General features: G+C 34.6%; 1 protein-coding gene across 1 annotated transcript in view; it reads right to left on the bottom strand.

Annotated features, from left to right (window-relative positions):
• Capa (cardio acceleratory peptide capability) overlaps nt 1–12,299 on the bottom strand; it is a 28,118-nt gene extending 15,819 nt beyond the window's left edge. Inside the window, exons 1-2 of the mRNA XM_074098599.1 lie at nt 12,278–12,299; nt 3,645–3,716 (exon numbers count right to left, since the gene is read on the bottom strand). Of these exons, the coding sequence (XP_073954700.1) occupies nt 3,645–3,711 (67 nt within the window). The 5' untranslated portion in view covers nt 3,712–3,716; nt 12,278–12,299. The remainder of the gene's footprint in view (nt 1–3,644; nt 3,717–12,277) is intronic.
• Between the last annotated feature and the right edge of the window lie 1,416 nt (nt 12,300–13,715).

The raw sequence follows: 13,715 nt of genomic DNA, 5'->3' as shown, positions 1-13,715 counted from the left end.
TAATTTTGTATTATAAATTAATACGTGATAGTTTTGATTTTTGTCACAATGTCGCAATTCAATTTTAAAACGTCAGAACCTCAGAGGCGTCAACCTTGCGGACGCTAGGTGGCGCTGATGTCGTGCACAGAGCCAATAGTGTTATGTTTGTTATTACGGGCGTGAAAACAAAATTTACTTTCAAATCATATTTAATACCTTAAAATGGTACCATATAAATATTGAGCATGCCACAATGTTGTGTAGTCCCGTTTTGTTCGGAAAAAGGGAGCACAAAGGTTTCCGAAAGAAGAAACTCTCTCAAAACGCAGACATTTATTGTCCCCTTACGCATATTTGCCACAATTAATTTCAGGTATTGCAAAATATTCACAAAATTATTGTAATTATAAAATGTTATAAATAAACCCGCGAAGCTCACCAAAAAACAGTGAGATTTGACATTTCGCAGACCTCTCGCTACACTAGCGCCTCTAGCGGCGAATTCACACGCGATATCCCTCATTGCTTCACAGGTTGTTACAATTATAATTTCACGCATAAATTCTGAAAAAGTCAGTTGCGAGTCCGGACTCAAATTTTGTTTCCTAATAAAATTGTAAATACCTTGCATACCGTAATACGCTACAGCAGATAAATCGTCTCCAGACTTTCAGTTCGCTGTAGTTGATTTTCGACCGAAAATAGCCAATACGAAATTATTAATTCACAGGTACCTAAAAGTTAGCCAAACTGTATCACAGCTGATCTACCAAATCACTAAGAAACTTTAATTTAGAGGACCTTTCCTCACCTATGTAATCTTTGACACCTTTGATAAACCAAACAACTCTAGCAGCAAAGATAATAATTAACATTGGTAGCCGAAGGCGCCGTAATATATAGAAAGTGGTCTCCCCAAGGAGCCAGCGGGCTACAAGATTCTAATTTTCCCAAGGAAGCATCACCTCACGCTAATACATTCATAAATTTTAAATATAAGTACGGCTCGACTTATCCCGCCTTGTAACTTCTAATAGGCGTGTGTAGGCCGAAATTCATGGCTCACACGCCGTTTTCCCTTCGAACAGCACATGTCCGTAAGTCGATAAGCCGATTTCGTCTCATATATGTGCCCGAAATTAATCTGCATTAGTTTTCGACGCCAAATATTGACACGATTGCTTCGTTATGGAATATTGAAGATAAAGTGGTGGTGGGAGGAAAAAATGGGCATGGAACGTAAAATATTGACGTCATGTCTTTAAGTTTCTGGGAAATTGCATACGTTTTTATTTTAATAAAATTCCAAAAAATATTATAAATGAAACAGATACAAAATTCAGATCTACTGTCAAGAAGACATTAATATCTAAGGCGTATTATAAAGTTAAGGATTTTATCATGGACAGGGATATTTGGAAATAATTCTGATCCGCATTAGCGATCACTTCAAATAGCGAACCTACTGTGTTAAAAATAAAGTTGTGTTAAATACTTGTGATGTATACATATCATTTAATAATATTGTAAATCTGTTTAAATAAATATACCTCGTTGAGTTTCTTGCCGGATTCTTCTCAACAGAGGTTTTTCCGAACCGGTGGTAGTTTTTTTTTGACATTCATAAGTGCTCTTTATAGCCTAAATTGACTGTTTTGCCTTGACTTAAGCCGTTTGATTTTAAAAATAGGTCTTAGCTTAGTTTATATTTATTGTGCCCTCAAACGCCGTGAATTTAAGTGGCAATCGTTTAGACATTGCGTAGGTAAGGTTTAGAGCCGATATAACTGAATAGAAGTGTTAGAATGAAACTTGAGGCCAAAACGTACATCATTAAAGGAGCAATTTTGTACATTTATTTATTTCAAGATCTCAGAAAACGAACGACTTCGATGACGTTGGCTACGTGGGGGCCTTTGGGGGCGAACACCCGATCTTGCTTGGTCTTTTTAGAAAATAACGAATTTTCGAGTTTTGACATGTTTTTCTTGTGAAAATTTCACGAATAATAAGATCGGTAATAAATAATAATAAATATCATGGGACACTTGTCACCAATTGACCTAGTCCCAAACTAAACAAAGCTTGTGCTATAGATACTAGGCAACGGATAAAAATACTTTAATAGATAAATACGTCCTTAAATACATTTTAAACATCCAAGACCCAAGAACAAACATTCGTATTATTCATACAAATATCTGCCCCGGCCGGGAACCGCAAGCTTCGTAGTCAGGTCCTCCTACCACTTGGCCACCCGGTCATCAAATATGCGGTAATAGGTATTTTGCGTGATAGAACGTTGGCAGACCTCAAGCAGACCTCTCACTAGGTAGACTGACGACATCGCGAAAGTTGAGCACAATTAATAAATACAGAATGGCAAGTTCATTGTGGCGTTTTGAGGGGAAGGCGTGTCCCAAAGCGGATGTTTTCTGACTGACGATGAGACTTACGAATTAGCTCGTTGAAGTAGCAATGGTCAGGCCGGGAGCGCCAAAGTTCGCATACTTTTCGCTAGTCATACCGTAATTTTTGTCCGAATCATCGTTGTCACAATTTTTTTCCCTCTGAAACCTTAAATTTTTCTGTTTTTTTTACATGGTCATCCTATAGAAAACTAGGTTAGGTAACGAGTAGGTTTATTTTATAACAATTCTGAACAATTAACGGATTCAGAGAAAAAGGAGTTACGACAAACGATCATACTGACAAACATTACATTCGGGTTTTCGATAAGTACGAGCCGATATGGATCCGGGCAGACCATATAGTACCTAACAGAGAACGGACGGATGGTCGTAAGTGCCAAAAAGTTCTCGAATGGAGACCGCGGATCGGCAAGAACAGGATTGAATCCACTAACAAGATGGACGGATGACTAGAAACAGTATTGCCTGACGTTTTTAACGCTCGCGATCGCAATTAAATGACAGTTTTTGTATGCGAAATCTGTCAATACGGCCTCTGGTTAAAGCTGCGGGTTCATAGTGGCAGGCCGCTTCCAACCGAAGCAACTGTAGGTCTATGGGGGGGACACATATGTCCAATGAGGGCTATCGTTTTTGGCCTTTCTAGATGGCGTCACTGTTGCGGGAGGGTTTTAGTGTGGCTTTCTAAGTCTGTTATTACGGGCGTGAAAACAAAGTTTAGATTGAAGTTTAGATTGAAAACCTTAAAACCGTACCATAAAAATATCGAGCAACCACAGTGTTGCGTAGTCCCGTTTTGTTCGGAAAAAAGGGAGGACAAAAGTGTTCCTCAAGGTGTTCCTCAGGGTGGCAAATTTTTAAATTAAAAAAAATATATATAATTACTAACATAGTTTTTAAGTGAATAATGTACTAACGCTTATATGGACTCTGTCTGCAATAAGCTGATTTTTTTTTTATTTATTTTTTAAAGTTTCCGAAAGACAAAACTGTCTCAAAACACAGAAATTCATTGCCGCGTAACGCATAATTGCCATAATTAATTTCAGGTAATGCAAAATATCCACAAAATTATTCTAATTATAAATAAACCCGCGTAGCTCACCCAAAAACTATGAGATTTGACATTTCGGAAACCTCACGCTACACTAGCGCCTCTAGCGGCGAATTCATACGCGATAGCCCTCGTGCACGTTGTACCGCTGATATGATAATGATGATGAAACTTACGGTAGGAAGCAGCAAATGCTGATGACACCAGGAACATGGAGACGGCGATCCTCGTGATTGACTGCATGGCGCCTGTTGAACAATAACCATGTTAAAGTAACGGATAATTTGACCATTTCTAAAAAACCTGCATGTTGCATTTGGGCATTTTCACAAACTCTACCCTTTTTTACCCTTTTTGTTCAATTTTGGAAATAATATGGTTTTCTGTACACAGAATCAAAAGCACAATGATTCTAATGATATATAACAAATGTCCTAATCAAAATGTCAAAGGTTTAAAGCACTAGGACCCCACGGACCAAGGCTCTCAACACCGAATGAGCAAAGTTGTATTCGGTGCCAAGACCCCTATATTTGGACAGCTTTATTTTGCTTTTTCAGCCGCTTCAGATACTGTTATACACACAGTTATAGTGCATTCGTCACTACTTTGAAAAAATCTCGTATCTCAAATCAATACGTCAACAAATTTGAACCTTAAAACAATGTTCATTAAGCTCACTCGGAAAGATCATCGATTTTGAGATACCAGCTTTTTCAAAGTAGTGACGATATTTTATATACTTATTTCAATCGTGAAAAGTCGGAATACGACGGCACCCTAAGTTTTAATGAATCTAATACCTTTAAACGCGCAATTCTTGTATATAATCAATATCTCGGAAACGGCTCCAACAATTTCGATGAAATTCGGTATGTAGGGGTGTTCGGGGATGACAAATCGATCTAGCTTGGTCTTATTTGTGGGAAAACGCTTATTATCGAGTTTTAGCTCGAGCAAAGCTCGATCGCCCAGGTACTTATTGTATTAAATGAGTGACATATTCATATCAATATGGAAATTCATTAATGAATAAGTAGAGATGATATGGTATTTCGTTTTTGGTTTATTACCGTCGACTTATCTCTACTCTACTCTATTACGTAGCAATAACTACATGCAAGAAGGGCCTTTTTTAAGTCTTTTACTCACATAAGTACCTACATTGTTTTCGAATTTCACAAATGCCTTTTCCTTATATCACAGTGCAAATTAGAAACTATTCAAAAAGTAGCGTGTGCGTGACGTTAGGGCTGTTACACATTTTCTCCGTAAAAAAATCCGGTAAAATACATAAGAGATAAATATGATGACTGATAAAATATGAAGCGAGTAGAATGTAGTAGTTTAGTAGTATTAGTGGAAGTTTAATATAGTAAAAATATGTCTTTTTTCGTAAAACGTATTATAACAAAATAATCAACCTCCCATTTTAACAAGATAACGAACGGACGAGATGTCAGCTCAATTCAGATTTTTTTATTATTATTTATTGTGTTCTAACACAAGCAAACAAAGAAATAAATAAAGGAATAGAATCCAGCATTTTTTTATATTCAATTGGTTCTTCCAATGACAATACAACAATCAAGTACCTTAAGCAAGCATGCTGTTAGTTAGCAAAATACATATTTATCAAGAAACTGAACTAAATAATTTTTCCCTGATTTGAGTAGTTAGTCAGATTGACTTGAAATTTGGTATTTAATTATATAGAGCAACTATAAAAATATTATGTATCGTAACAAAAGAAATCTGTATTAAATACTCGTATTTGATTTCGCAAAATTAAATGCTGATTTGGGACCATTCGTGACTTGATGTGACATAATAATATGTATAGTTATCTATTAATGTCCACATGTTCTTAATATCAAAAATAACTGTTTCCTTTCTTTTTGTCTTTTGTGTTTTGTATTGTATTGTGACAAACTGAAATCTTAAAATATATTCCGTAATTCATGGGTATGAGTGACAACCCTAGAAACAGTTCCGTAAAGGGTGTTAGAGCAATCACGATCCCATCAAAACAGAGGCATGTAAAAATAGGCCAAATCTCTTGTGCGCAGTCAAGACCAATAAGATCTTACTTTCATCTTAGTCTATTGCAATGAGGTGATAAAGTGAACGTGGTGATATGAGACTCGTTTATTTAACTCAACATTTTATGTTACGCTCATTGACATTCACAAGTAACATTTTGTTGGAGCTAACAAGGGTTTTTGAGTAGTTTTTTAATTTATTTTTTTTTTTTTTTACATACTATATTTTATATTATTGTATCTTGTGAAGTTAATATGCTACTATAAAAAATGGTTTATTATGTATTACCTACTATTAAATTATCAGTATCTTTATTCAATTCTAAAAAAGCTGATTATTTATTTATTAATTAATTATATGTAAAAATAAGTATTTAGTAAATAAGTATTTTAAGTAAGTAAGTAACAAAGTTTTAATTTGATTTTGGGAAAAAATTCTCTCTGCTTAATTTTTCTCTTCTTAATAATGATGGTGTTTCTGAAAGCACTACTAGACACAAAAGTATTCGTAAAATACAGGTCCCGTTCGTATAATAAGGGTCCCACTGAAAAACAGCGTTTTTCCATCTAATGTATATGTTTATGTGTATCGAATATGTGTAAATAAATGTTTCCCTCTCTCTCTCTTTCTCTCTCTCTCTCTCTCTCTCTCCTTACTGAGAATTAAGGTAAATATTTTTTTTATATCTCAAGATTAAATTCGGCATTTCTCATCAAAATTGAACTCTCTTGACATCAAGATTCCAATTGCAATGGACTCGCATTCAAAGTTATGTTTAATGTAGACTTTGCTAATGTTGCTACTTACTCTTTCTAGTGCACGGTACACACTGTCTGAAAGCCATGGCGTCACTCTTCCAACTACTATAACAAATACGATGCTTGTGAGTGTGTATGTTTGCTACCCTTTCAATTTGAAACGGCCCGACGGATTTGGATGAAATTTGGAAAAAAAAATTCGAACCATATTAGGAGCAAAATTGGCATGAAGGTGCCTCAACACAAAGTTACGAATTGCTTCATAATAATCATAATCATGTGTGTTATCCAATTAATTTCAAAGTCTATTTCAATACCCAACAGATACAGAACAGTACGGAGTTTACGCTCATTATTTTGTCAGTTTCGTATTTCTTTTTTGTGATGCCGGTGCCAGACATTGCTTCAAAGATGTGCACACTTCTTTGAAGACTTTGGAAACATATGAACACATTGACGCGATCTGCCAGAAATGCTTTGGCAGACATACTAGTACATTGGACTTCGAAACCCGATACCGCATGGCAAAGTGCAAATCTTTGTTCAAACTTTGGACATACGAGTATATTCAAAGTCTCGTGCCACACATAGCAATCAAACATGTTTTCAAACAAGTGAAGCTAAATCTGGCGCCGGCATGACATTTAACTTCAAATTATGGTCACCAAGCCAATTGTAGTATTTGCGTAATACTAGTGTCCGACTGATTTTTCGCTTCGCAAATCTGAGACAAATTTTGATAATATGATTTTTATATTTTGAATATGCGTGTGCCAGTTCGACTCTATTGGTATATCATATCTATAACGTATATAAAGACCATTGGTTTGATTTTTCTAAAAATGTTATGGGAATAAAAAAAAACAATTCAGCTACCTGTTAGTTCACGCAAACAGAACCGTGGGCAATGGTTGCTCTTGTCGAAAAAAGTGAATATATGTGTTTTTATTATTTTTAAAAACAACGTAGTTCAACGGGTGTAAAGTGTCCCATTATATTTATTTTTATGACAAACCATAACTCTAACGAACAATGTAGCAAGGTGCTACGGCGTAGACCTCGTAGCACGTGCTACGCTTATATACCTCTACGATCACATTACTTCCAGCTTGGGTTATAGCCGCAATGTAATGTTACTCTACTTGAGTCGTATTTAATTGAGCCATTTAATCATCATTAATAAACAAACTGGGGCTTATGTGACAATTTATATTTTTAATCTTCCTATTATACTAACTGAACTGAACACACGAAGTGAAGGCGGAAGTGACTAAGCAATTTTATTTTGTTCCATTTTAATATTATAAATTTATAAATCTTTTCATTTTGGCTTTGTATTATTTCATTAATTGTACATTAGATAATAATATGTAGTAAATAAATATTATTATTGTTAATAAGTTAACTCCGGATCCCAAGTCTTGCGCCTAGGGAATCCATTATAATGAATGGTGTCATACCTTTTTTTTTTAATTTTTCATTGAAGTGTGACAGAATAACAGTGAAGTGCTGTGTCGTAACAACTTGATTAAAACCTAAATTTGCCTAATTTTTTTACATGACGTCAGACATGACAAGTATAGCAAAGTTTATGTAGGTATACTAACTCCGAGGTGTTGAGTCTGAAAATATACCTAACACACTTATTTCACTCTCCGGGTTGGAGAATAGTTAATTTGTTTTTGCTGCGCCAATGTTTACTGTATTTTTACTGTTATTTAATGATAGTTTAGCAGGAAAAAACCGTTCAAGATTGTATAACCCATAACTTGATGAAAACATTATTAAAATATCTTTTATGATTAATAAGAGTTTAGGAGTAAGAGGTTAGTCAACAGTCCAATATATATTATTTATGAGTATACCTTTTTGACAATGGCTTGGTTTACAAAACATGACAATAGGTCAAGGGTTTTTTAACTATATGCTTGATTTCAGCGAAGGATAACGACAAGATTTCCGGGTTATAAATATGACTTTTTTCCCCAATTCCGTTAAATAGATTTGAATGAATGCTTACGTGTTTTCTATATAAACTGGAATTAATAGGGATGCCTGTGAAAACTCGGTTATGTAAGGAAGTAGGTCAAATTTTTTTTTAGACTTATTGTATGATTGAGCATTATATTTTTTATGGGACAAAGAAGGCAAACAAATACGAACGTTATGTGATATTAATCGCCGTTACACAAGGTTTTTGTATACTATGCATATTTCACCCTTTTTTTAATAGCACTATCTGTCATCTTGTAATAATTAGCTTTATGTAAATTTATTTATTTATTATTGTAATATTTAGTATTATTTCTGCTTTTTGTTTTATTTTTATCATAATAAATACTGAATTAACTTACCGGCGTATATTAATTAACATTGTAAGCGCTTTGATTCCATACTGTTAAGCTTATAATTGTAATTTTGTGAATAAGCTTATAGCTTTTTATTGCTGTTTATCTCACTGCCTATATTTATTTTAGACGTGTATTATATGTATGATATAATTATGTATGTATTTGATGATTAATTTTGCACGTCGTAGTATAGGGCCATACCACAAAACTACAGCCCAATCCCTCCCAGTAACGGGGCTACTACCACTAATGCATTTGAAATATATTCAAATTCCCGTATCATAAACACTATAAATGGTCCACTTTAGTTAAAGCGCTTAGGCCACAAATCCGGATCCGGGCGATGTCTTGTATTCTATGGCCATGCAAACTTGTATGGCTAATGTACACCTACCCTCTGAATTAATTATCAAACTTATGTTTCTTTCATTTCTTTTACCTAACCCAATAATAAGAGATTAATATTGTATTTATGTATTGCGTATTATTTCCATGAGCGACGGCACCGAATTGGATAATTATTTATTGATGTGTTCATTATTGTCAGGACAAGGTTTGGTAAAACAGGATGGGGTTCCGTAGCCATTACGAAAAAATCAAATAATATTTTTCTAAGAATTTCGTATTGTGTACTGAATCTTCCAAGTTTAGGTATACTTTATACCTTAGGCTGCTATTTACTCTTAAACTACTAATAATTCTCAAGAAATCTTAGCCGCTATAATTTTCCTTGTAAATTTGATATATTTACTACCATTCTGAATTTTTTCAAATTTTTCCATCCAACAGTTTAGATTTTAGAGGGGGCCCGGGACGCTCGATTACAATGAAAATTTGCAATTTAAAGCTGAATATTTCGCAAACAGATCACTAATAGAAAAATTGTCTTAGCAACCCCCCAATGGTTTTAAAAGACCTATCCAACGATACCCCACAATATAGCGTTAGTGGAGAAAAAAGAATCACCCCCACTTTACGTCTATGAGAGGTACCCTAAAATTTTTTTTTTACTTTTCTTTACCACTTTGTCGGCGTGACTGATATGTATATTCATGTCAAATTACAGCTTTCTAGTACTAACGGTATCTGAGCTTACCCGCGGACAGACAGACGGATAGACATGGCGAAACTATAAGGGTTCCTAGTTGACTACGGAACCCTAAAAATAGAACGGGGTCGAAGCCGCGAAAACAGCCCTTACCTAGGAATATTGATAAAGATATATTAACTGCAGTATTAATGAAGGTATATAAACTATATATTTGTACTTACAATTGACAAGAAAAGAATACATATCAATTAAAATAAAACTAACCTAAACGTGAAATACCTACATAAAAAAGACAAATAATTAAAACTAAAACAAATGATTTAAACTAGACCCCTTTGGCAAGGTTCCGAAGATGCCAGCAGCGTTCCTTCTTTGAATTGCTAGGCTAATTCTTTGCCCGAAGGAGGTGTATGTTCCTACAGAAACTTCAATTAATTTCAGAATTAAATGGAACCAAATTAAACGTAATCACTTATAAACTCCGCAGACCGGGAGACGAGCTGTCGGTCGGTAGGCTTCCAACAAGAAGGAGCGACGACCTGGTTAAGATCCCGGGATCACGTTGGATGTGGAAAGCGCAAGACCGGCCCGAGTGGAGAACCTTGGGAGAGGCCTATGTCCAGCAGTGGACGTCTTTCGGCTGACATGATGGTGATATTGTGTATTGTCAGACTGATTAAAATCGATATGGTCTTTGTTAAAAGTTTCGTTTTTTTCTGAAACTTTTACATGACATGAGTATACCAATATTATTACTTAAGCTCTTGTGAGACAAAAATCAAAACTAGTTGATTTATAATTGTGAGTTGAACCGTTTAACTTTGTAATTTTATAAGTGTACCAAATTTCATGTCAGTCTACTCTTGAAAGTAAGTCGAAATTCAATTGCAAGATTGAATGGAAACAAAGAAATAAAAAAAACTAAATATTTGTCAAAAATCCAAGATACGCCAATTAAAATCTTGTATTTTTTTATATTAAATTATTGTATATAAATATCTCGGCTAAAGCTACAGCATGTTCTATTTTTTAATTATTTTTTTAAGAAATTGCGTCTCATGTCCTTCGCTATTATTATGCAAGTCGCTGTTTTTCTACAAGTTGATCAAATTATTTCGACTAAAGTCTACGCTTGTACAGCCCTAATGCAATAGTTAACCGGAAATTGAGTAACAGGATGCAATTTCAGAGCACTCACGAGAGTTACCTGTATATTATTAATAGGATTTATAAATAAACCATACGTAAAAGCCTACGCTAGGTTTTTCTGCAAGAATGTAGAATGGCTCTGCGGTGTAGACCAAAATACGAGTACATCACTTAAGACTGCCGAGTTTCTTTAATAAAGTTTGAAATTTTGGTACAAAAAACAGTTATTAAATGAATTTAAATTGATTTGTTTTAAACGTAAACTATGGATGTAAATCATATGGTTTCAATAAATCTTATTCAGTATATTTCATACGTAATTACAGCTAAAGGGGGTTTTAGCCCTGAAATGCTGATTTTGTTTGGGAACCCTAACTTCAACAGTTTACCTGAAATGACCCGTCAGGGGCACTTTTTCACTCACTTAGCCTGCTCGACCACAAACCGAGAAGTCTTTACCTGTACCTTTGATTTCAGGTGTACCACTAAATCGAATTTGAAGTATTAGATGCTCATTCGGCGCAGAATTTAATATTCTTTAATATTGAAATTAATGACGTTTCCGGCAGACGTATCGTTTTTGTGCTACAAGCAAGAAACTGAAAAAAGAGCGAAAATTTTGCGTTTATTTGACTCCCAAAAGTTATGCACACCTAGAAAGGGGCAAAGTCGGTATTAAATGATTTCCAGCTTGCTGGAAATTAATTCCTCAAACGCTTTTTAAAGATTCTAATCTATTGGCTTATGCTTTTATGAGTTCAAAGGAAAAAAATAAGCGTTGTCTTTTTTACGTATTTTTTGTGTTGCCGTTCCCAGATGAAATCAAAATGATACTGATGACGAAAAATTGTCATACAAGCTGTACTTAAAAAGAGTGATCCTTTGTAATAGGATATAAATTAAAACCTACCCCCGGAGCATATAAATTAAATTAAATCGAAGCACTTAATTGTATTAACGCCTACGTCAATCCTTTATCCTTGGATATTTAGTCTGCTACAATTTCGTAATGACTTTCATTTAATTATTGAGTTTTACGAATGACTCTACTGCGTAATTTACTTTGAGCTTAAATTTCCAAAGTTACTCGGTCATGTGTTAAAATACTTTTTTCTTATTTAATTTAGAAAGTTAGACAATTAGAAATAGAAACAGTTATTTTTTATTTAAATATTGGTATATATTTAGTATGTATATTTAGAATAATATAATATTAAATATTTAAATATGTATGTATATTTAGTAAGGTACTATTTGAATCCGGTTTTTTTTTAAATCACACTAACGCTTTCTTTAATAGCAATGGCTCAGTATTTATGTCGATTTTTTTAAATAGTTGAAATAACATCATAAGTCTATCCTATATATTGAGAAAAAAAAACAACAATACGGTCTTATTCTGACTAGATCGTGACCACGACTTTAATGTGTGTGTCCAGGGCCGGACTGGGACTTACCTGTGTCTGCCACCTGTTGCACGGCGAGAATGCGGCCCGTAGCGCTTTCCCGCGCTTTTATACGGCCGGCCGCCCGCGCGCCCCGGCTGCTCAAACTTTGGACGCTACGGTGCTCGGGGAAAATTTGAGGGATTTTTTTAGGGGGAAAAAGCAGTTGCTATCTTACTAATATAGTCAATAAGGTTTTTCTTTGTAACTAACGCGATATGGAGACTCTCCGAAATTAACAATTTATTATTAGGTACGAGTGGTGTAAATATTATTCGCTTTAAATTGAACTATGAACTATGGATGTTTAAAGTACGTACAGTCTTTGCCCTAACGTAAGTATCCACTTTTCTATACAACACGTATGAAAAAGTGGATAAATAAGTTAGGGAACCGACCGTCCATGGTACTTAATGTTGTGTTGTTCTAACCAAGGAGTTTCATAGAATGCCTGGGACTAATCCGTTTTCGAAAGTTTTTATAACCTACGGATTAATTAATTTACTTGACTTATGTGATGTCTATATTTTTTTAGGTATCTGGGTGTATTTATAAAACTAGCTTGAACCCGTGGCTTTGCTCTTATTATTAATTTCTCAAAACCCATCCTTATTGGTCTCAACGTCATAAAATTTTATAGAGCGTGCTAATATATGGTGAAGAAGACATAGGTTTTACGAATATTAATTAAGTTATCAGTTTAATGTATTTGTTTACTAACATAGAATTTAATTGTGTCCACTAACCATAATATGGATGATTGGGATTAATTAATTAATAGAAAATAGATTACCCCGGCTATCACCTCTATTGTTAATGACAAAATTAACAAAAATGGCAGTGACGAACACTCAGATGTTAACCTTACTTTGTTAGTTTATCAGCCGTAATTAACAAACTTGAACGGATATAATTTAAACTGAAATTAACTTTCGGGGACAGAGGGCAGGTATAAAAATAAAGTTTAACTTTGTAGTCAAACAATCTTAGAGGGAGGTGCACACTAACAGCAAACTAGACGACCAATACCTATTAGCCGATTTTTTTTTATTCGACTGGATGGCAAACGAGCAAGTGGGTCTCCTGATGGTAAATGATCATCACAGTGATGGTGGTGAGTGATTAAGGGTCAAGGAAGAAGATTCTGTTACAGTTTCCGGTAGAAGTAGGTACAGGACATCTAAAAAATAATACAATACAATACAAAGACTCTTTATTGTACACCAGACATAGTAAGCGATACAGAAAACAGATACACAGAGAAAAAATTACAAGGTAAGCAATAGGCGGCCTTATAGCTTAAGAGCGATCTCCTCCAGGCAACCTTTTTTACAGAAAGAAGGAAGGACTAGTTTACAACAGGTGGTGCATCAAAAATAATCTATAATGTCATGAAATTCTACAGCCCATTCATAAAATGTGACCACGAAAATTGAGGCCATAATTTTAT

Source organism: Choristoneura fumiferana, chromosome 15 (genome assembly GCF_025370935.1).
Source record: "Choristoneura fumiferana chromosome 15, NRCan_CFum_1, whole genome shotgun sequence".
NCBI classification, from domain to species: domain Eukaryota; kingdom Metazoa; phylum Arthropoda; class Insecta; order Lepidoptera; family Tortricidae; genus Choristoneura; species Choristoneura fumiferana.
The sequence above is the reverse complement of the archived record's forward strand: the minus strand, read 5'-3'. Positions and strand labels throughout refer to the sequence as shown.